Below are 23,344 nucleotides of genomic sequence, written 5' to 3' on the forward strand. Positions count from 1 at the left end.
CAGGACCAACACCAATTATCCCAGCCAGGGCTTTGTCAAGCCTGACCATGGCTAAAAGAAAGCTGGGATAAACAGGAGACAACCTTGTTTGTTTCAACTATACATGAGATAAGCCGAGTCAGCATAATCGCAGATGGAGAGCAGTAATTGGGGGGCCTATCAGGAGGTACAGGCACACAACTCACTGAGAAGAGCCTTAAAGTCTGCTCCCTGGTTCAGGAAGAAGGTAATGGTACATACTCCCCAAATGCCAACCAGAGTTCAGGGAGAGGCCTAACATGATAGCGTGAATTATAGTATCCTCCCTTTCACAGATGCATCCTCCCTCACAGATGCCAATCCTAGTTTGCAGAAATGCAAGGGTGAATCACACACAATTGTGTATGGTTGTGTACTGTTTACTGTTCTTTTTGCTTTAAACCCTCCAGAAATGTACCTGTGGACCAACCTGTCTGGAAAGAGCTGCCGTCATCGCTATGGACCTGAAATCAGGATTTAACTTACACATTGCAAGAGGAGAATTCTGAGGAATAACACCTGTGTATTAGCAAACATGTTGACCTGAGCTATGGGCGGAGCTATTATGTAATCTTTTAGACTATTGGCTTATTATGCTAATCTTGTCTTGCTGCTAGAACCTGTGCAGGGGCTCGAGAACTCCCACCCCGTCGCTTCTCTCCGCCCATTGGCACCCTATATAATCTATTGTAATCAATTGTTTAGCAGTGTCTCACTGAGCCTAATAAGCAAAGTGACACTCCGCCAGCGCTGTGCGTAATAAACCCTTGTGCTTGACTCAACATGGTGTCGAACTTCTGTTCCTTCACTAAGGAATATGGATAAAAACCTAAATGGATGGATAGGACATTTAAAAGTTCAGTTTTGAATGTTCTTTCCATTGTTTTCCTGTTTAGCATTATTGATAACTGATTCTTAGTTTATACGACTTCTAGGTGATCAATGGTGAACTTGTCTAGGTTGGAAATATTAAAATACTTATATGTAGCCACAGAACAGTATAAAGAAAATAAGTGGAGAGAAAAAAATTAAGATACTGTATGGGCAACATATTATTAAATCAATAAACAGAATCAATGTGGCTTTGATTTTTTAATCACAAAATTTCAATGTGAGAGACACTTGATCAAACAATCTGAGTTTTATTGGCAGTTCAAACAATATTAATTAAAGTGAAACCCTTTGCTAGTATACTGATAAAGCAACCCAAAAAAATCAATTATTGTTACAGTGTTTTGCATATATTCAAGTCCCATAACTTGTTTAAACCTACGTAAACAGCTGTACACATTGATAATATAGCCAGTGCAAATATCTAATTTTCAATTTAAAATTTTCATGAGAGGGAAAAATAATAATTTCTCCATGGTACTTGTCACCTTTAGCTGGGGGTCTCAAAGCATTTTACAAACATTAACCTTCATATTTTTAGACACAAAAAATAGGGAAGAGTTTAATACTCATAAAGGAAGATTTGTAACAAACAAACTATAAAATTATTTTGGGTATTAAATTTTAAACATCCAAAAATCAAGTTTTGCTTTAAGTTACATGCCTACAAACCTATTTCAAATGTACATTTCAAATACACCGCTAAATCGATATAACGCGATCCGATATAACACGAATTCGGATATAACACGGTAAAGCAGTGCTCCGGGGGGGCGGGGCTGTGCACTCCGGTGGATCAACGCAAGTTCAATATAACACAGTTTCACCTATAACGCGGTAAGATTTTTTGGCTCCTGAGGACAGCATTATATCGAGGTAGAGGTGTACAATTGTTATCATATTCCCTTTCTGAGTATTAAACTCTTCTCCACTTTTCCCTTAGAGTTTCCTTGAAGCATCTATGTATCTTATATCTGTTGTTTTTGCAAATTAATAATATTTTATATATAATGTGTTCTACAACATATTACAGAGATTATGGGGGGGGAACTTATCTGAATTTGAATTCTTAAAAGCTAGTAACATGCACAGATCCAAACCCCATAAATGATAGAGGGTATAGCTGAAAGCAGAATTTGGTCCACAGGACATAATGAATTGTAAATACTAAAGGATAATCATGCTGACATGTAGGTTAAACTAGTGTACTGGTGTCACATGAAACTAAACTAAATATACATTAGCGATATACACACACACACACACACACACACACACACACACACACACACACACACACACACACACACACATTCCCTTCATTAGAATCAGAAGTAAAAGATGTAAACTATTTTACTCAGGTTAATAACATTTTACTCCAACATAAAGTTGTTTAAGGCCTTGTGTCAGGAAAGAACTTATGCATGTGCTCTACTCTGTCCCTAGTCAGGACCGAACCTATGGTCATACTTAACTTTAAGTGTGTATTTGAGTCCCATTGACATCAATGGGACTCAGGCACATGCTTAAAGTTAAGAACATGCTTAAGTGGTACACTGAATCAAGATGCTTTCCTGAATTGGTGACTGTTAATGGGCTGCTGGATATATATTTAATTTGTTTACTACTTCTGAAACACAAATTTTTCACTCTGAACTCTACAAATGTTTGACAGCTTCTCTATCATATTTTTAATCCTAATGAGTTTTTTTAAGTGATTTTTGTATACTATAGGAAGATATTACCTCTTAACAATGGGTAATTGTACATTTCTCCTAAGCATTAGCCAAGTTTCAATGCCAAAATTCCCATAGGGGACAGCATGTATGATCATGTTTCTAATACAGTGAATAGACTTAAACAAATCATTCCTGGAACATGACATATCATGACAACTCACTTTGATGGGACGCACTCATTTCTTGTGAGCATGTCCTGTCGGTTCAGTGTGAACCTGCACTCAATCTATCTCTCTCTACTCCGACACCCCCTGTGGGCTGTTAACCTTGTCAGGTGGGACTTCAGTGGCCCAGCCTCTGGCCAAGTCACACACAGTCTCTATGCACAAACAAATCCCTTCCTATCCCTGTGCCCTTGTTAGTCTTTAGCCTGTCTCCGGGCTCAGTCCTCAGCCCCTTCTCGGCTAGCTTTAAATCCATACCTGCCCTGGTATAGAGCAATGCGCCCAGGGCTTCATCTCTGGAGACTCTGCCTTTTCAGTTTTTATTGCCCCATCTCTCCAGCCAGATCACTCCTTCAAGTTCAGTCCCTTCTTGGGGTAACAAAGTCCAACAAATGATTGGCCCTCTGCATGGTCTTCAGCCCTAGAGGCCTTTAAATTCCAGCCCTGTGCTTGGGCTTCTACATGAAACTTGTCCCCTTCTCGAGGCTTTGGACACTGCCGGGGGGAGAGTGGGGGGTGCTGGGTCTGCCCATTACTCAGGATCCCAACACAGGCACTCTACAAATAGCAGCCACAAGCTGCTTCCTTTAACTCCATTGCTGCTGTTATTCCCTGGGCCGCTTCCCACATAACCCCTTCCTCTTTACCCTTCTGGTCCCAGCCAGCAACTGATCTGCTCAGGCCCTGCAGCTCCTTTTAACTGAGCCTGCTGTTGTCTGATTGGCTGCTTCCCTGCAGCCTCTCTAGGCCGGACTGGAGGACTCACCTTCACTGCTTCTTTTCGAGGACGGGGTGTGATAGGACCGCGAGGCCTCCAGCAGGGGACCTCAAAGGGCCTGGTATACCCTGTCACACTCAAGCTCAAGTTCTACAGTATGTTCCTAATGCTGATCATCAGTAATGCAAGATAAGGCTTCCAAATGTTGATGCACTGCACCTCATAAAAATTATTCAAGTATTACATATAATCTATTTCACCTAGTCATTAAAATGTGATTGGCTGTAGTCAATAGCACAGTGAAATCTATTACTGTTAATTAATTTGAAAAAAAGATGCATGAATTAGCTAATGTTTGTAAAGCAAAGATGTTAAGCTCTGTATAATGCTAAGTATTATTGTGTGTATTTAGAGAGAGCCCTTGTGCCAAATATGACAATTTCCTGCAATATCTTTGGGAGATCTTATTATATTAACTTTGTCACTGTGAGCCAGGGATTGTATGTAGTTCCTTGAGGGAGGGTAACCACAGTCCTCCAGATACTAAGAACAGTGTGTGTGAGGGTGGGGGGGAGTGTGATCCAGAAAATTCACTCAGGTTGTAACATCTCCAGAAAGTACCACCTACTGGGGAGGTTCACCTACACTAGTTCAAACTGGATTCTCCACAGGCCAACAGACAAAGAAAGGACTTTTCAATAAATGCCTGAGTTTAAACTGACAGTGTTTTCTGTCTGATTCAGCAAACAGACAGAACCTTTTGCAGGAAGGGGCAATTCTTAGGAAAGTGTTAGAAGAGCTGACACTTGTCAGAGCCTGAGGCTAGAGTTGGGGTGACCTTTGGTAAGCTTTTTAGCATGTGTTTAGGTTCTTTTATTGTTTTAAACATGATTTCTCTGCAATGATTTAACCTTAAGAATAAATGTGCTTGCTTATAAAGAGCTGTGTGGTAACTTATAACTTCTGGCAGTTACAGCTTTCCATCGTCTTCAAAGAAAAAGCGAAGTGAAGACGCTGGCCTATTTAGGCAGCCTGACTTGCTGGGAACATTACAGTATAGGCAGCCAGCTGTGCAGCCTGGAGAAATCCCCAGTCAGAAGCGAGAGACACTCCCAGGAGAGGTAATGGCTGAGGAGCCTGGAGCCTACAGCGGGTGCCCTCAAGGGACCAGAGAAGTGGAATACAGATGCAATTGCCCTGAACTGTAAAACCCCTGTTGAAAAGTAAAAGTTTGCCCTAATATGAGGCAGTGGATCAGCTGGATGGAGATTGGTTAAAATGAAACCTGTCATGTAGTTTTTTGGCCTTTGTGCCCATTCCAACAAAAAACAAAAATCGAGACAAATTCCATTACGGTAGCTTTGTGCTTTTTCCTGGTGCACCGCTACCTAAAAACTGGCAGATCTGGTCAGTGGAGGAGTCCTTCTGTATAGGGGTCTCCTCTGATGGCACAGAGCCACCATACATAACAGACCTACACCCTTATATCGGAGGGAAAAAGGGGTATAGCCAAGGCTTCCTTGCATAGCAGCAAATCCCCAACTGCAAGAATAGCCTGTGGGGGTGATAGGTGGAATACACAGTGGAGTGATCACTCACTGAAGCAGCAAATAATGAACATATTTCTTCAGCTCAAGAGTCTGTGAACCTGTGTGTTCTGGGTAGCGGGGAAAGAACGGGTCAACAGTCTGTAGGGTGGACTAGACCTGAGACTAAGAACCATTTTGCACCAGATTAAGGTGAAGGGAGGCTGCTGCAGGGCCAGGGTTGTCAAGGAGGTGGAGGACACTGCCTGCCTGCTTACGTACTGGCCGGAACACAGATGATCCCCCATGGACTTCCAACAGAGGGACGTTGCTTTTTGGATGTTTTATTATTTTGTATAATCTGTTCTCTCCGGTGCTTTATCAGTTAAGTAATGAGCATAGAGGTGATAGTTTGTACACAGTATGTGTGTGTGTTTTGTCTGTTTCACAACCATTGCTTGTGTCAGCAGCACATATACTAAAATTGGAATGATACACAGAAGATTAGCATGGTCCCTGCCTAAGGATGACATGCAATTTCGTAAAGCATTCCATTAACTACTGACTGCCTCTGTAAGTGTTAAACTGTAAACCAAAAGCTTCATCCCTCTTCAGAGGACTATTGAAAGAGTGGTGTGTTTAAGTACAGGGAAGTCTGAAGGGTCAGAGCTGTGCCCAGAGAGGCCAGGCAGTGGCACAGCAGATTCCAACACGTGGAGGGGGTGCTAGATAGAAGGTCTGCACTCTGAGAGTGTGCCTAAGATTGAGAGCAGTAGCTGGACTGCATTCAGACTCCAGGAACTTGAAACACCCTGGGGATCCAGAGCAAAAGGGCTTGGATTCCCTTCACAGCAGTCCTAGTGGGTGGCCAGGAAGGGGCACTTGCTAGAATCTGTAGCACTGCCCACTACTGGTCCCCAGCCTACACTACTCCCTACACATCCCATCCCCCTCACCAAACTGTTGCAGACAAAGGAATCTGCCCCACCCTGAAGTTGCCTACATGTGTCAAAGGCAGCAGCTTCATATGTTGCTCTCTCTCATTGGGTGCACAGCTCAGCCTACAGCAATTAGGAAGCGTCTGACCCTTTGGTCTAAGTTTGTATAACAAACTGTGGTATCTGAACGGTGGAGCCCCATTACCCAGTGGAAGCACAGAAAGGCCTCAGGGAGTTCCCAGTGATCAGGGGGCATGCACCTGCTGCTACACCCCTAAACCAAGTGTAGTATGCTCATCCTACCCTGCCACCTCCTGTCCTACTGGTGACCACTGGGGCACAAGAAAAGAGCAGAGGAATGATTACTATAACCAGCTGGTGCGCAGGGGACACAAGTGACAGATGAAAGTCTCTGAATCCTCCATGTATGTAAAATGGCAAAATCCCTGTTGCACAGCACACATGCACAATGGATTGGTGTCCAAACTCACCTCTCTGGGATTTGCCTTTATTGTTAACTTAACGGTATATTTCAGCCTAAATTTTCTCCTAAGCTTCACTTATTCCTAGGGTTTGCCTCCACAAAACCTCTGTTTCTACCCCTATTTGAAAACCCAGTTTCTTTGCTGCCTGCAACATTACCCTTTCCATAGCCATGAATGCGATTCATCATGCCCCTGAAAATCCTCTGGAAATCAGGAGATCAGAAGTGTGCTCTAAATCTCTCTCCAATAGAGCAGCCCCTGTGTTAGCCCACCTGATCTGCTTTGTAATAGGAAGACATGTGATAGAGTAACACCGATGTAAAACCGGTGTAACATAGTGGAAAATCTGACCTAGCATAATCTTACTCAATATATCTGTTCCTTGATTATAACTTGAGTCATATCTGCTTAGTGTGACAAAATTAAGTTTGTATTACCTTTTACTTTAATTAGTACTGAAGAGCCAATAGAGCTATGGGGAAGGGCCTGGACTTTATTTTGCTTTATGGATATCAGCAGAATCTCTCATTTAGGGCCCATTCCTGCAAACTTTACCCCCAAAAGTAATACTATTTCAGTCAACATGACTGCTCATATGAGTGAGGAGTAATCACATGACTAAGGTTTTACGGGATCAAGCCTTGAATTCCAAATGCAGAATCTTTATTTTTAGTGATGTTGCAAAAACGAGCTTGGTTTTCAGATATCAGGCTAAGTTTACAGAACTAGCAATTAGATAAACCTCCTTTTTATTTGTAAAATGAGAAAATTGATTCTGAAAATCACTGACAGGCAGTAAATATGGAACTCCATGGTGCCATTTTTTCAGAATACAACCCCACGTCAAGTTTAAAAAACAGAGTGAAAAATATAACAACTTAAGAACGGCCATAGCGGGTCAGACCAATGGTCCATCTACCCCAGTATCCTGTCTCTGACAGTGGCCTGTGCTAGGTGTTTCAGAGGGAATGAACAGAACAGAGCAATTTCAAGTGATCCATTCCCCGTCACTTGGAGGTGTAGGGACACCCTCAGCATGGGATTGCGTCCCTGACCTTCTTGGCTAATAACCATCGATGGACCCATCCTCCATGAACTAAACACACTGCTGCTAACAACAGGAACGATACTTTAGTTGCTTATTGCTAGAGCTGGATGTGAAATGGAATTTTTGTCCCATGGGGAAATTTCAACATTTTGAAATTAGTTTCTGTTCTAAACTGGAACAGAAACTCAAAATATCAATGAGAATAATATAATATAATATAATATAATATAATATAATATAATATAATATAATATAATATAATAAATAATCCATAGATCAAAATATTCCCAAAAAGTCTGAGTATATGTCAAAAGAAAAAATATTGACATTTGCCATCAAAATGAAACAATTTGACATTTCATTTCAAAATGCATTTTTTAGTTATGTCTTCTCATTGCAAAATAAAAAAAAGTTGTATTATGTTTTTGAATATACATGTTTTTTCCCCATATTACCAGAAACTCTGTCACAGAATTTCAGCAGTAACTGCATATTGCTCATACAGTTTAATAATCTTCCTTTGGGACTTGATAAGTCTATCTTAGTATGTGGTAAAGATAATCTTACACTACAAAAGTTTTTGAAAATCTATTATTCAGAGACGACCCATGCCTGCCGATAGTTGCGGGGGAGGAGCAGAGTGAGGGCAGCCCGCTTCAGCAGTGTTACTGACCATGCTCAGTCTGTGTGAGCATGCTCAGTACAAGCCAAGCCGCAAATCTGGGGCGGGGGGGCATATGACCCAACATGCCTCCCAAGCATTGCCTCTGCTATTATTATTATAATACTTTGTATTACTAGTCATACACCAGGACTCTGATGTGCTAGTGCCTGGCAAACGAAACAAAAAGATGGTCCCTGTCCCAAAGAGCTTATAATCTATAAGCAATCAAGCTGTCTTTCTGCCTCAGACGGGGAAACTTATGGTGGTTTGTAGTGGGGCGGCTGCCCCACTCCCTGAGAGTATGGGCTGCGGAAGGCCAGTGGGCCTGCGCAGACGCACAGCCAATGGGAGAAGGGCTTATTGGGAGCCAATCAGGGCCCAGGTTGGAGACAGCCAATCAGGGCCAGGCTCAGCCCTATAAGAAGGCTGCCCAGGAAGGGCACAGTCAGTCTGTCCCAGGCCTTTGAGAGGGGAAGGTCAGTCTCCAGAGCAGGGAGACTAGCACTGTGGACAGCGCAGTGCTGGCCAGGCTCAGGGAGCAAAGAGGAGCTCTAGCCTGAGGCCTGCCAGGCTGCAGGCCCTGAAGGGAAGGGCCTAGCGGGTGCAAGGGGCCGTAGGGGAAGCGGCCCAGGGAAATGGACAGACGGAGGGGAGAGGAGGATGACAGCGAGGCTGCCGCCAGAGGGTCCCTGGGCCGGGACCCAGAGTAGAGGGTGGGCCTGGGTCCCCCCTTGCAGTACACCCAGCCATTGGCCGTAGCGAGCGGCCATTATAGACCACACCAGATCCCTGACAGGAGGGATTAGACTTTGGGGTGTGTGGTTGACCACAGTGGCTGGACATAGAGACTGCTGATTGACCCCCCCCCCGCCCCCGGAAGGGTGTGTGTAAGGACTAAGGGGCACTGCCGGAGGGCAGTGGTCCTGAAGAGGACGCCGCGAGTTGGTGAGCGACGTGGGCTCAGAAGTCAACCGAGGGCAAGACAATGGATGGGATACCACCGAGAGGGGATGCTCCACTGGACTGAGCTAATTCCCGGAGTAAACAGTAGGAGGCGCCGCGGTGGTGAGTCCCAACCTTGTTACATGGTTATATATTGCCTCTATATAAATTCATGATATGCCCACATCTTGAATACTGCACGCAGATGTGGTCACCACATCTCAAAAAAGATATATTGGAATTAGAAAAGGTTCAGAAAAGGGCATCAAAAATGATTAGGGAACGGCTGCTGTATGAGGACAGATTAATAAGCCTGGGACTTTTCAGCTTGTAAAAGAGACAACTAAGGGAGGATAGGATAGAGGTCTATAAAATCATGACTGGTGTGAAGAAAGTAAAAAGGAAGTGTTATTTACTCCTTCTCATACCACAAGAAGTAGGGGCCACCAAATGAAATTAATAGACAGCAGGTTTAAAACAAACAAAAGGAAGCATTTTTTCCACACAACGCACAGTCAACCTGTGGAACTCCTTGCCGGAGGACGTTGTGAAGGCCAAGACTATAACAGGGTTCAAAAAAGAACTAGATAAATTCCTGGAGGATAGGTCCATCAATGGCTATTAGCCAGGATGGGCAGGGATGGTGTCCCTAGTCTCTTTGCCAGAAGCTGGGAATGGGCTACAGGATGGATCACTTGATGATTACCTGTTCTGTTCATTCCCTCTGGGGCACCTGGCATTGGCCACTGTCGGAAGACAGGATACTGGGCTAGATGGATCTTTGGTCTGACCCAGTATGGCCGTTCTTATGTTCTTATGGTGGGTACTTACTCAAATGAATAGTCCATGGTTACTCATTTACCTATGTGGTCATCAATACAATCTAGCCCACAGTAATTAGGAGTGCTATTGCACTTGAGATGTATTGTTTTCTAGTTGAACTATTGCTCAACAAACAGTTAGAAATACATATAAATTTCCTTCTAACCTACAGTACTGTACTCAGCGTATTGTTTCATATTTCCTTTCCTATACAGGAAAACAGTAACCTGATATTCTTTTTTATACAAACCTTTTTCTCAATATCCTCATAGGGACTGCCACCTTCCTCAACCTATAAAAAAAGATATAACGATCAGTCCCTTGCACTTTCAGTTGCAATCCCATTACTAACATTTATCACTCTTTCTTTGCTCTGTTTTAATCTCACACACGGAAAATGTATAAAGAATAGTTTTGACATGCACACCTTTTTCCTTTACTGTAAGTTCTATTAAATCTCAAGTTGACTTTTTTACTGTATTTTAATGACCTGAACAGTGTTTGTACATTTTTACTAAAAGTAAGTTATAGGCATCAATTTTCCAAGAGACATAGTGCTTGGAGAATTACAAAGACAAACAAGTTTAATCTGTTTTCCATGAAGAATATAATGACATGATCACAAGCATTCAGGTATGCTAACATTTTGGATCAATATGCCAAATTATACATGTTTTGTCACTTACTTTTTTTTTTTTTAATCCCAATACAAGAGGTTGAGTTCTGCTTTCAGATATGCAGGCACAATTCCCTTTGTATTCAATTCTAAGGGCAGAGTATGGCCCTCAGGACAAAACTGGGACTAGCCCTTTGAAGGTGCATAACTGTAGAAGAGAAGGAAAGCTACAAGTAGCTCATCCTCTTCTCAAGCAGAAGCATTCTGTAATCTCAACCTTGAGATCACCCTGTGAATAGCCTGCTAGAGTCTTGTGTCTCAGGCCGTGATTATGGGGCTGGAAGGGACTAGGGAGAAGTCTTCTCTCCCCACAGCGGCAAAGAGCTAGGCAGGTGAAGACTGCAGAGTCGAACATACACTACCCCCTTTCAAAGAGTATAACAAGTGCCACACTTTGCTCCCCTGACACTCCTGGCAAAATTGCTTAAAGCTGCAATATGGATCTAAAAATGTAAAACTAGAACTTGGAATAAAAGGGTATTTAAAAATATCCGTTACAACTATATTAGAAGCAATACAACAGTGACAGTATAGTACACTGGAAGTATGATCAGACAGACAGAGCCTAAAGTCCTTACTCAGCTTTTACTTATTTTTTTTTCTCAGACAAAACTGTAAATACTTCTGGATTTGATCTGTTATGACTGTTAAAGGTCATATAAAGGTGCAAAAACACTCCATGTTTATTCAAAATTATTTGTTCTTCCTCTTAAACAGTATCCCTTCAAATGCCACAAGGTCACTCATTTCATTATTTCAGTCCTCAATGTTCAGACTGATAGATGATTTTCAGTTTCTTGCAAATGTTCTTTTCACAAATGAAGATGTTCTTACTCAGGACTGTTTTGGAGGACACAAACCCCTAACAACTTTCAGATTTATTCATTTATATATTTGCTAATCAGAGCACTCCTTTGATATCAGATCTCTCAGTAGATTTGTATTTAAAATTATATTTAGCTTCCTCTTCCCAGTATCTGTTTTTTGGGCAATGCCACAATAAATCTAGAAGATTCCCCTTTCCTTCCACACAATGCCAGTAAAGAACTCCCATATCCTGACTTTATTGGAGTTCTTACTGAAATAAGAGACTCTGTATATTTCATTTGTGTGTGTCCTTCACACTTGGAAAGATAACTACCAAAAATAGTTTTATGTAGGCAGATCCAAACTCCTAGGTCCATGTTCCCTGCATATGACTTGGGCCTGATCAGTTTTGACAGTGACTTCAAGTTCTAAGTCCAAAATTTGCAAAATAAGGTGCTTAATATCAGGCTCCTAAATCCATATTAAGGCACCCAAATAAGGATTATGGGGCCCTAACCTTAGTCACCCATTTTTTTAAAATCTTGGATTGAGCCATTAAACTGCCTTAGCAGCGGATGGCAATGCATCTCCCAGCTGCTGAGTCATTACAAGTAGTAACTGCCTCGCCCATAATCTTTTCTTTTTTCCACCAAAAAAATATATCTTCCAGTTCCAGCTAGGAAAAAGTGAGTGAGTGTGTATCTACCACATATAACTTCAGCAAACACATTCAGAACAAAAGGTTTCAGGATCCAGGTACCATAGTTGGCCTTAGTTTTCACCACTGTTCCTTGTTCCTTGTGACCACTGTGGTTTGCAAATACCTCCTCCCCACTCCTCATTCTGCAAACCCCACTATAAGAAAAAAAAAGTTTGCTGGAAGTGAACAGTTATTTCATGGAATTATTAATTGATTATTATTTGTGATACTATTAATCCCTGTTCTGATACTGATTAACTCTGTGTTTCAGGCATATAATTTAGCATCTTTGTTTCTTCCATATAAACTCTAGGAGCCTGGTTCCAAAGAGGATGGATCTAGACTGTTCTCAGTGGTACCAGATGACAGAACAAGGAGTAATGGTCTCAAGTTGCAGTGGGGGAGGTTTAGGTTGGATATTAGGAAAAACTTTTTCACTAGGAGGGTGGTGAAGCACTGGAATGGGTTACCTAGGGACGTGGTGGAATCTCCTTCCTTAGAGGTTTTTAAGGTCAGGCTTGACAAAGCCCTGGCTGGGATGACTTAGTTGGGGATTGGTCCTGCTTTGAGCAGGGGGTTGGACTAGATGACCTCCTGAGGTCCCTTCCAACCCTGATATTCTAAGATTCTATGATTCTATAATGCTTTACTCAAAGGCTCATTGTGAACATTAACTGATGTTTGTAAATTAATTTGAAAATGGAAAGCACTATGTGAGAGATTATGAGAATAATATCTAGATTTGCATTAGGTCTTTAAAATAATCTATCAGATTTTAACAGTATGTCCAGTTCTCTAGCTACAGGGTATAAATTGGTTATAAATCTATGGAAGGGGATGTGTGTTAGTGTTAGTGATTAATAATTATTGGGCATATTCTTACAAATAATTATCTTAAAGGTTTGTTTCTAATTATCCTGTGGAATCTGGGATCAAAGCTACTTACTCCATTACTGAATCATTTAGTTAACTATTATTTATGTTGCAAAGAGCACAGTGCCCACAAACCAGCCTTTGGCTTACTTGTGGCATTGAAATAAAAACAGAAGCAAATGTGTGTTTAATACAGGCTTGAACCATTTTGATTAAACGATATTGATTACAAACACTTTTCTTCTATTTATTCCTTTTTTATATCGTTTAATTAATCTGAGAAAACTGTCTTGTACATCACCACACCCCTTCGGCCTATAATAAAGAATATTATTTTTGAGTGCACTGAGCCTTAATTAAAAGTAAAGCTATCCTACCAAAATCTTGTAGTTATCACAACTGTAGCAGACCAACCTTTCATCTGTACAGGTTGGTGTACCTTGGAGCCAGCATACACTGTCTTTCACAGCTGCTCTGGGTTTGAAAGTGGTGAAATTTGTGTGCATTAGGCTCTAGGTGCTGAACATTCTTTGACGATTGTCAGTTTTTAAGGCACATTAAAGACACAAATTAAGCAAACCTTACAACATACTTGTGAGGTAGATACTATTACATACATTTTACAGATGGCTAAAGCAAGGCATAGAGACCTTGTCCATGGTCATACTTTGTGGGAGAATTAGGGCAATTCTACACTACAGCGCTACATCAGTTCAGTTGCACCACTGTAGTGCATCTGGTGAAGATGCGCTATGCTGACAGGAGAGTGGTCTCCCGTCGGCATAAATTACTCCACCTCTGCGAGAAGCAGAAGCTATGTTGGCGGGAAAGCATCTCCTACTGACATAGCGCTGTTGTGGAAAGTGCAAAACTTGTGTGGCTCAGGGCAGGGGTGACGTAAGTTAGATCAACTTAAGTGGTAGTGTAGAGCTGCCCTTAGAAAGAGAACTTTGGTATCCTTTGCGCAGTGTTCTGTTCTAATTACTAGACCACACTGACTCCATTTTTCATTGTATAGTGCCCAAAGGGGAAGGCATTGATACAGGAGCAATGCTTTGCAGATTAACAACTCCCTCAGAATGAAAACTACATACTGGATGAAATCCTAGCCCTATTGAAAGCAATGGCAAAATCCCACTGACTTCTATGGGGCTACGGTTTCTGCCACACTGTGTACTGCACAAGGCTTAGAGTTAACACTTTCTCTTAAAATCTTTTTAAATAAAATATGAATAAAAATCTAGGCCAAGATTTTCAAAAACAAGTGCCTAATGTTAGGTTCGTGAATCCAAATTTAGGGACAAAAATACATGGCCTGAGTTTCAAAAGTGCTCAACAGCCAGCTACTTCCCTTGGCTTCTGTGAGCTGCTGGATGCACAGCACTTTGGAAAATCAAACTACTTATTTAAGTGCCTAAATATGGACTTATGAACCTAACTTTAGGGTTGGTTTTGAAAATTAAGGACATATTACATTACTACAAATGTATGCATTTTAACTTATGGTACAGATGGGTTAAGGAAGTGATGATTAGATATAGGCTAGGTTCAAGTCTCAGTCAAGGCTGGTTCAGGAGCAACTGAAATTTTATGAACTGTTGTAAAACTGCAGCCCCAAATGACAGAAATATAGTTAGTTCAGATGATCCTGCAAGATTTCCACTACCTTTGAATAATGTATATCTCATAAGATCAGATGTTCTTGTGAGAGTTCAGTGGCATCAAAACCAAAAGAAGAAAATAGATCCAGCCCAGTTTGGGATCCAACATAGGACTAAAGCTACATTAGTTGGTTTGGATCTCAGAATCAAATACAATTGTTTCACATTCAACCCTGAAATTCAAAAAGAGGTTAGATTCAAGGATTCCTATTCTAGTCCACTCTTAATTTACAGATTTATACACTTTCCCCCCTACTGAGAAAACAAATAAATCTAACCTCATCAGCAGGAGTACTGGAAGGTGCCACAATTTCTTCCTCTTGGACAATCTGAGCTGGAACCTAGGTGAAAAAAAATCAATTAACAGACAGAATTTGTATCCTAGGTACTAACTACTTTTCTATTACATTCTTTTGGTTTCAATTTCATTTTAACATACATTTTAAAAGAAAATTTTAGTCTACGTGTCAGGGTTCCCCCTGACTCTGAGCTACAGATGTGGGGACCCGCATGAAAGACCCCCAAACTTATATTTTACCAGCTTAGGTTAAAAATTCTCCAAGGCACAAATCCCTTTCCTTGTCCTTGAACTGGTATTGCTGCCACAACCAAGTGATTTACACAAAAATTCAGGGAAGGGTCACTTGGAATTCCTATTCCCCCCAATATATCTCCCCCAAGCCCCTTCACCCCCTTTCCTGGGGAGGCTTAAAACTAAAATACCAACCAGTTGCTTCAGCAACGTGAGCACAACCAGACCCTTTGTTTTCAGGACACTGAAATCAATCAGGTTCTTAAAAGAAGAACTTTTATTATAAAGGAAAAAGTAAAAGAAACACACCTGCAAAATAAAGATGGAAAGTAACTTCACAGGGTAATAAAAAGATTTAAAACACAGAGCATTCCCCTCTGGGCTCCGCTTCAGTTACAAAAACAGGAATGAAACTACCTCTGTAGCACAGGAAAATTCACAAGCCAAAACAAAAGATAACCTAACGCATTTCCTTGCCCTACTCACAGTTTCTGTGGTTTTAGATGGATTATTCCAGGTATATTTTCAGGAGATATTGTACCTGCTTGGCTTCTCCCTCTGTTCGAAGAGGGAACAACACACAGAACAACAAATAAATCCTTCCCCCCCAGATTTGAAAGTATCTTCTTTTCTCATTGGTCCTTCTGGTCTGGTGCCAACTAGGTTATTTGAACTGCTTAACCCTTTACAGGTAAGGCAATCCAGTACAGCTGCCAAGGATACATAAAGGTTGCTACCCTTCCCCCTATATTCACAACACTAGAAAAAGTAATAATAGAGAAATACTAGTTTAATAATTCGTGCTTCAAAATGTGTACACACAAAAAAATGATGTACTTGTTAAGAAATAGAAGCCCTGATCCAGCAGACTTTACTTAAGACAAAACTCCCTTTGACTTTAGGACTGACTATGGACTTCAATGGGATTTTTGCCTAAGTTATGGCTGAAGGATTTGGCTCAAAGTATTTAAATAACGAAATATGTATATTTCATATCAGTAAAAGAAAGTCAGTTCATAAATAATTTATATGAACTCATAATTAACATTAATGTTTGAAAGTGATTTAGCACAACCACAAGGAATGAGCGTCACATTTACAATACCAAAAACATTATACCAAATACCAAAACCTCCTTCCATTATGCTGAAATGGCTAATTGTTAGCTTAGCAGAAAGTTACTGAGTAAACAGGTCATTTAAGGAAGTTTACAAAATAGCATAATTATGACAATCTCTATAAAGTTTACAGAAATTTAAATCCACACTAGACTGAATATGGAATAAAAAGAACTTCAGAAAATAATTCTAACAATGAAAAGGAAAAATCTCTTTTCCACAGTATACCACTAAAAGTAAAAAGTAAAGTAAAAGAAAAGTGAACCATTTTTTCCTGCTATACAATGAGGATATAGATTAAACCCACTGGGACACAATCTGCACTTCTTTCTCACATAAGTAGTTATATTGACTATGTAGGGACTAGTTGTATGAGTAAAGCAAGAAGCACTTGATCCATTGTCAGGACACCTTAGTTTCCTTTTCAATGTTATAACACCACTTTCTCCATGGAAACATAGGTATTTAACTTTGCAAGTACCAGCTTAGCAGGTGCTTTGGAATTTTAAAACAAGAACTAACTGTAAACACTAACGGAACATAGGGAGTGAAAGGGACTGGGGCAGAGAGAGAAAACTTATCTAGGAGGGGGATATATTGGGGGGATATATTGCAGAAAGCTGCAAATGCTCAGCAGAAAGCAGAGGAATTTCATTTTGGCTTGATGGAGTACAATAAATTTTGGGAAACTACCTGACTAAATACATTCTAAAAAAAATATAAGAGAAGGAAAACAATTAACAGTCAAAGTAGTGCAAAGTAGCTTTAGAGGCAAAGAAAAATGTTGCTGCACCTCCCACAACGCATCTCCCCAAACCAAACAAAAATAAACAATCTGAATTTTATACTACAAATATAAAATCATATCTATGATGGGAGCAACCCTACCTGGCAAATAGAAAAAAGAAGTGTATTTACTGCTATCTCTCTCTCATTCTCTCATTTACACACACATTCTATTCTTTTGTATCATATTTCATTTCTTTCTGTTTTCCTCTCTATCATTTATTATTTCTGTTCCCATCCTCCGTTTGTCCCATTCTCTCTTTTTCCTTAGGACCTTTATCATTTTTCCCCCTCTAAGGCTATCCCCATATCTTCTGATCTCTTTCCATCACACATCTCCCTGAATCACCAACTCTCCACAGCTGTCTTTCTTTACCCTTTGCCCGTCTCTCACTCATCCTGCACCATTTCCTAGAAGCTTAACTATGCCTTTTCCAAGCATATTCCCCAGTAAAGCACATTGCACTCTAGCCTTATAGTTACTTAGGCATAGATTATTGTGGTGGAGACTTCAAAAGGGTTTATTTTCCGAAGCTGAGGGAAATTATGGGCAAAACTAATTGGAAGGAAAAATTTAGACCGAAATACATGAAGGAAAATTGGGAGCTCTTTAAGATGAGTTTCTTGGATGACCATGTAGTGAGGTGGAGTGGCCTCCCACTGATGCCCCTTGAACCGAGGTGCGTGGAGTCTGGCCAGGCTTGGTTAAGGGGCAGGATAGGAAGTATAAAGGAGGATACCTGCAGCTCAGTAGGGCGGGAGCCGCAGGAGGAGACAGATGCCTTCTGCCTGCTCCAGGGACTGGAGCCCATGGAGGATCCTACACCGCTGAAGACTGGCCGGACCGGTGGGAGTCAGCAGCCGACTGAGGCACTGAGGAGTGGCCGGGACTGCCACTGCCTATCTACCCTGGGGAAGCAGAGGACCTCACGGATCCAGGTACATCCCAAGGGGAGGGGAGGAAGTGGTTCAGGGATAGCTGACACCAGTCTGACTGCCTTGCTGCCTGAAATGCGGTCAGCGTATTCCAGCTGGATTCCCCACTGACCCAGCGGCAGAACACTCTGCCACTGTTAGGGCCCTGGGCTGGGACCTGGTGGAGTCGAGTGGGCACTGGTCCCTCTATCGCTGGGGTGGCAGCCTCCCCACCTGTAGGCCATGAGGCCTGCATTTGTCTGCTGCCTACCTGAGCCAAGGCACCAGGTAATAGACTGCCTACTTCTCTGCCTGCCTCAGAGGTCAGAGAACCCCCCTGCCTGAGCCTCTAGACTGTTTGGTGCTCCGCCTTGCCAGCAACCTGAGTTCCTAGACTCTTTGGTCCCCCATCCTGCTTGAGGGCCTGGGTCCCAAGATTAAATTGCGGCTCTGCCCCTGCCTAAGGGCCAGCACTCAGACTGCTCATTTGCTCTGCCTAAGGGCCAGAGCTCATATACTGCCCAGTTGTTCTGCCCCCACCTGAGGGCCAGAACCCAATGACTGGCTGTTGTCCTGCCGTGCTTGAGGGCTGGAAATTTTTAGATCATTTAGGACTCTGCCCTGCCAATGGCCCAAGCCATATGCCTTTGCGGCTCTGCCCTGCCTAAGGGCCAGAGCCTTCAAATGTTTACTCTTCTGCTAAATCCCTGACTGTGGGCGATGCCCAATGATGTAGTGAGGCAGAGTGGCCTCCCACTGATCCAGAGTGGGAGGATCCACCGCTAACCCACTACAGGCCAAAAAGCCACAATTCCACAGTCATAAAAGAGGACAATACTGGCGAAAAGCACACCCAGGTTCAGTGGCAAAATGAAGTCAGCAATGAAAAATAAAAAGCAATATATACCAAATGGAAAAGGGGGGAAGAGATAGCAATCAATATAAATTAGAAATTTTGAAGTGTGGAAAATTGATATGGGAAGCTGAAGGAATTAGGGTGTGATGCAAGGCTAGAAAGGGTTAAACATCCTGCAAAATAAATAACCCTCAAAAGACATGTGGGGAGAGAATGTTTGTGTTTTTGTATATTTACATATGTATGAATAGGGTCAACGATGTAATCAACAGTCCCTGTCTATGCTGTATTCTGATAATTCAGAAAACAAAAGAACATCCTAGCATTTAAATGAATTCTAAACATGGGATATCTCTGTATACATCTGTCTTTGAGATCTATAGCAAATAATCTGTGAATGGTGGAGAAACAAGCAAATTGCCTTATGTTAATTCTATAGCTAAGTACCGGTGATGGACCGCCTTCAAAATCATCCTAATTACCTTTTGAACTCCAACTTGTCAAAAAGGACATGAAATTGTATAAAAGATCCTTGGGTCCTGATTCTGTCATCTCAGATCTGCTTAAGCTTCATCAGGGGAAGTTTGAATCGCAAGACTGAGGTCCCAGTTATGCTGGTACGCCCTGAATATGAGATTTGAACATTGGACTATGACCTACGAACTATTTCCAAAAGAACTCTTTGCAACTACAAAGCTCACATCTCTGCTATGAATCTGAATCTTAAGAATTGAACTCATGTCTGTATGTATATTGATCTTTTAACCATACTCTCGCTCTTTTGTTTTTAATAAAATTTAGTTTAGTTAATACAGAGGTTCTCAAACTATTGTACTGGTGACCCCTTTCACATAGCAAACCTCTGCGTGCCCCCCCCTATAAATTAAAAACACTTAATATATTTAACACCATTATAAATGCTGGAGGCAAAGTGGGGTTTGGGGTGGAGGCTGACAGCTCGCGACCCCCCCGTAATAACCTCACGACCCCCTGAGGGCTCCCAACCCCCAGTTTGAGAACCTCTGAGTTAATAAGAATTGGCTGTGGCGTATATTTGGGCAAGATCTGGAATATTCAGTAACCTGGGAGGTAATGTGTCCAATCCTTTGGGATTGGTAGAACCTTTTCTTTTATATGATGAAATAAAATTTTCAGAAATCATCATATTTTACTTAGGTACCTGGATGGAGGCCTGAGGCTGGATCACTTTAAGGGAACTGTGTTGTTTGGACTTCTGAGTAACCAGTAAGGTAATAAAGAGGCTGTTTTATGCTGTGTTGGTAAATCTAAGTATTGCAATATCCACCAGCTTTATGAGGATTGTCTGCCCCATTCATTGCAGTTCACCCTAATTGAGTGACCATAGCTGGCCCCCAATGGGACTCCGGTCACATAGGGAAAAATCCATGTGACAGGGCTAAGGACAATAGGAAGGAGGTTTTTTTAAGTATATTACTGGGTGGCCAAACTTACAGACCCCTGAGCAGCATACAAAAATTTTCAGAAATTTGTGAGCCAGAGGACACCTGCCGGGAATCGGGGCTTCAGCACCTTGGGAGGCACCTGCCGGGGCTTGGGGTTTCAGCCCTGCTCCTGCTGAAGCCCCGAACTCCAGCAGGCACACCTTGTGAGGCTGAAGCCCTGAGACCCTCCTCCCTGCTGGGCAGAAGCCCCTATCCCACCACCCAGTTGCAAGGCAGAGGTCCCTAGCTCTCGCTTCAGTCTGGTAGGTGGAGAATGGGGGAGCCCCGAGGGGGACTCTGCAAGCCACACTTTAATTATAAAAGAGCCACATGTGGCTCGTGGGCCACAGTTTGGCCATCCCTGGTATATTAGGAACAAAAGAAATCCTAGCAATGGTATAGGCCCAATGCTAGATGGAGATGGTAAAATTGTTAATATTGGTGCAGAAAAGACAGAAGTGTTCAATAAATATTTCTGACTTTTTTTTTTTTTAAAGACGAGGGAGGATGTACTCAGATCGCATGAGGGTGATGAAGCAATTTTCAGTCCGTCAGTTACTGAGGAGGATGTTAGACAATATCATCTACTAGTGATAAACATTTTAAAATCATCAGGCCCAAATAGCTTGCACTAAAGAGTCTTAAAAGAATTGGCTGAAGAAATCTCTGGCACACTGATGTTAATTTTTAATAAATCTTGGAAGACTAGGGAAATTCCAGAACACTGTAAGAGTATTAATGTTGAAAGTGGCAATACTCAAAAAGAGAAAGCAGGATGACCCAGGTAAATATAGGTCAGTTAACCTAACATCAATTCCAGAAAAATAATGGAAAAGCTGGTACTGGATTTAATTGATAAAGAATTATTCAGGATTTAATTGATAAAGAATTAAAAGGCAAGAATATAATTAATGTCAGTCAACATGATTTTATAGGATATAGGTCTTTCTTGTCAAACAAAGCTGATTTCATTGTTTGGTGAGACAGCAAATTTGGCTGATAAAGGTAACTGCATAGAAAGCAGTGACTCTGACAAGGATTTAGGGGGGTTACAGTGGACAAGCAAATCAACACGAGTCCCCAGAATGATTAGATGGCAAAAAGGGCCACTGAGATCCTTGGATGTATAAACCAGGGGGATAGAAAGTAAGAGTAGGCAAGTGATTTTTGCATCATATACAGCATTGGTGAGACCAATATTTGAATATTGCTTATAGTTCTGCCACCCACATTTTAAAAAGGATGTTGAAAAATCAGAGACGGTACAGAAAAGAGTGACAAAACTGATTCAAGAGCTGGAGAAAATGCCTTAAAGTGAGACATTTAAAGAGTTCAATCTCTTTCTTATTTTTAAAAAAAAGATTGAGAGATGAGTTAATTACAGTTTACTCATACTTTCCTGAGGAGAAAATACCAGACTCTATCAGAAAAAGGCATAAACAAAAACTAATGACTGGAAACTGAAACCAGTCAAATTCAAATGAAAAGTTAGACACACATTTTTAGCTGTCAGAGTGATTCACTATTGGTACACTTACCAAAGGAAGTGGTGGAGATTCTCCACCTCTGGATGTCGTCAAATCAAGTTATTTGGTTCAATGCTAGGTAACCAGATGAAACGTAATGGCCTGTTATATACAGGGGGTCAGATTAGATGACACCTAATGGTACCTTCTGGCCTTAAACCAGTGGTTGTACTGGGGACCCCTTTCACACAGCAAGCCTCTGAGTGCGACCCTCCTTATAAATTAAAAAAACTTTTAAATATATTTAACACCATTATAAATGCTGGAGGCAAAGCGGGCTTTGGGGTGGAGGCTGACAGCTCATGACCCCCCACCTAATCACCTTGCGACCCCCTGAGGAGTCACGACTCTCAGTTTGAGAACCCCTCCCTTAAATTCTATGAAACTATGAACAATCAGAAAGAAAGGATGGCAGTACAGGTTAGTTGTATCTGAAATAGCATCGCATATCACCAAGAGCAGAGATGCATCCAATACTTCCCTCCTCCTCCCCAAGAATGAGAATAATGAAGATCAAAGACACTTCAAATAGAAAACTGCCCAAAGCCAAGACCATGCCTTCTAGATATTTCCTCTTCCTCAAATCAGGATTTCCTCCATCTTATCTGGGCTCCTTTTAAACCAGTTTCCTCCCAACCACTTCACCACATTTGTCAGATTGATGACCTTGCAAAACAAAATTCTCACTATTTCCCCTGAAGTCTTGACATACATATTGGAAAGGATGGTTGGCAAGTTGGAACCCTGCAGTATTCTGCTTGTAAAAGAGCTTGGGGAACTAAAATAATGCTTTCATTGTACCCTTTAGCACCTTTCAAAGAGGAAGAAAAGAGTCCACTGAAGGGTTATCTTCCTGAAAGATCCCACAGGCAAGTCATCAAAGCCCAGTAGTTATTAGTATCAAAGGCTGCTGATAGCTTTTGATCCTCATCAGCATGTACACCATTGCTAGGGATATCAACAAAATCACCAGTGCATTGCACCTACAGCTATAACAAAACTGACAGTGATCTGCAACATTTGCAAGTTCAAGATATAACCGGAGCTATTCAAAGAACATCTTTCCAATAACCTCCCCAAAAATGAAAGATTAGAGACTGAGACTGTTAACTTCATGAGATTCTTTTTGGAGCAGGGCCTCAATAATGGCAACCTGCCCTGTTAAATACTCTTTTTTCAGAAATATGATCTAAAATTAAAATATATTTTAATATTTAAAGCCATGCAATTTGATTAAAAGTCTTTATGACTAAATATAGTGAAATGCATGCTCACTGTATGTGATTATTTAAAAATATAAATAAGTAGTTTGGAGTGTTGGTATTTGCTGCTCTATATTATAAACTCTTTGAAACATAGGTCTTATCTACACTAGATAGGCTTTGCTGGTATATCTATACCAGAAGAGCTATACCAGCGACCTCTCCTAGTATAGATGCAGTCTATTTTATTTTAATTATTTTGCCAGTATAGTTT

General features: G+C 41.4%; 1 protein-coding gene and 1 non-coding gene across 2 annotated transcripts in view; one reads left to right on the top strand and one right to left on the bottom strand.

Moving 5' to 3' along the window:
• The window catches only part of DCDC2C (doublecortin domain containing 2C), a 108,921-nt gene that overhangs the window by 16,374 nt on the left and 69,203 nt on the right, over positions 1–23,344 (bottom strand). The window contains exons 9-10 of the mRNA XM_065402188.1: positions 14,951–15,013; positions 10,206–10,247 (exon numbers count right to left, since the gene is read on the bottom strand). Coding sequence (XP_065258260.1) covers positions 10,206–10,247; positions 14,951–15,013 — 105 coding nt within the window. The remainder of the gene's footprint in view (positions 1–10,205; positions 10,248–14,950; positions 15,014–23,344) is intronic.
• On the top strand, positions 5,511–5,617 carry LOC135876916 (U6 spliceosomal RNA). The gene has a single exon (XR_010561328.1). It is a non-coding gene; the product is annotated as a U6 spliceosomal RNA (small nuclear RNA).

This window comes from Emys orbicularis, chromosome 3 (genome assembly GCF_028017835.1).
Source record: "Emys orbicularis isolate rEmyOrb1 chromosome 3, rEmyOrb1.hap1, whole genome shotgun sequence".
In the NCBI taxonomy this organism is placed as follows: domain Eukaryota; kingdom Metazoa; phylum Chordata; order Testudines; family Emydidae; genus Emys; species Emys orbicularis.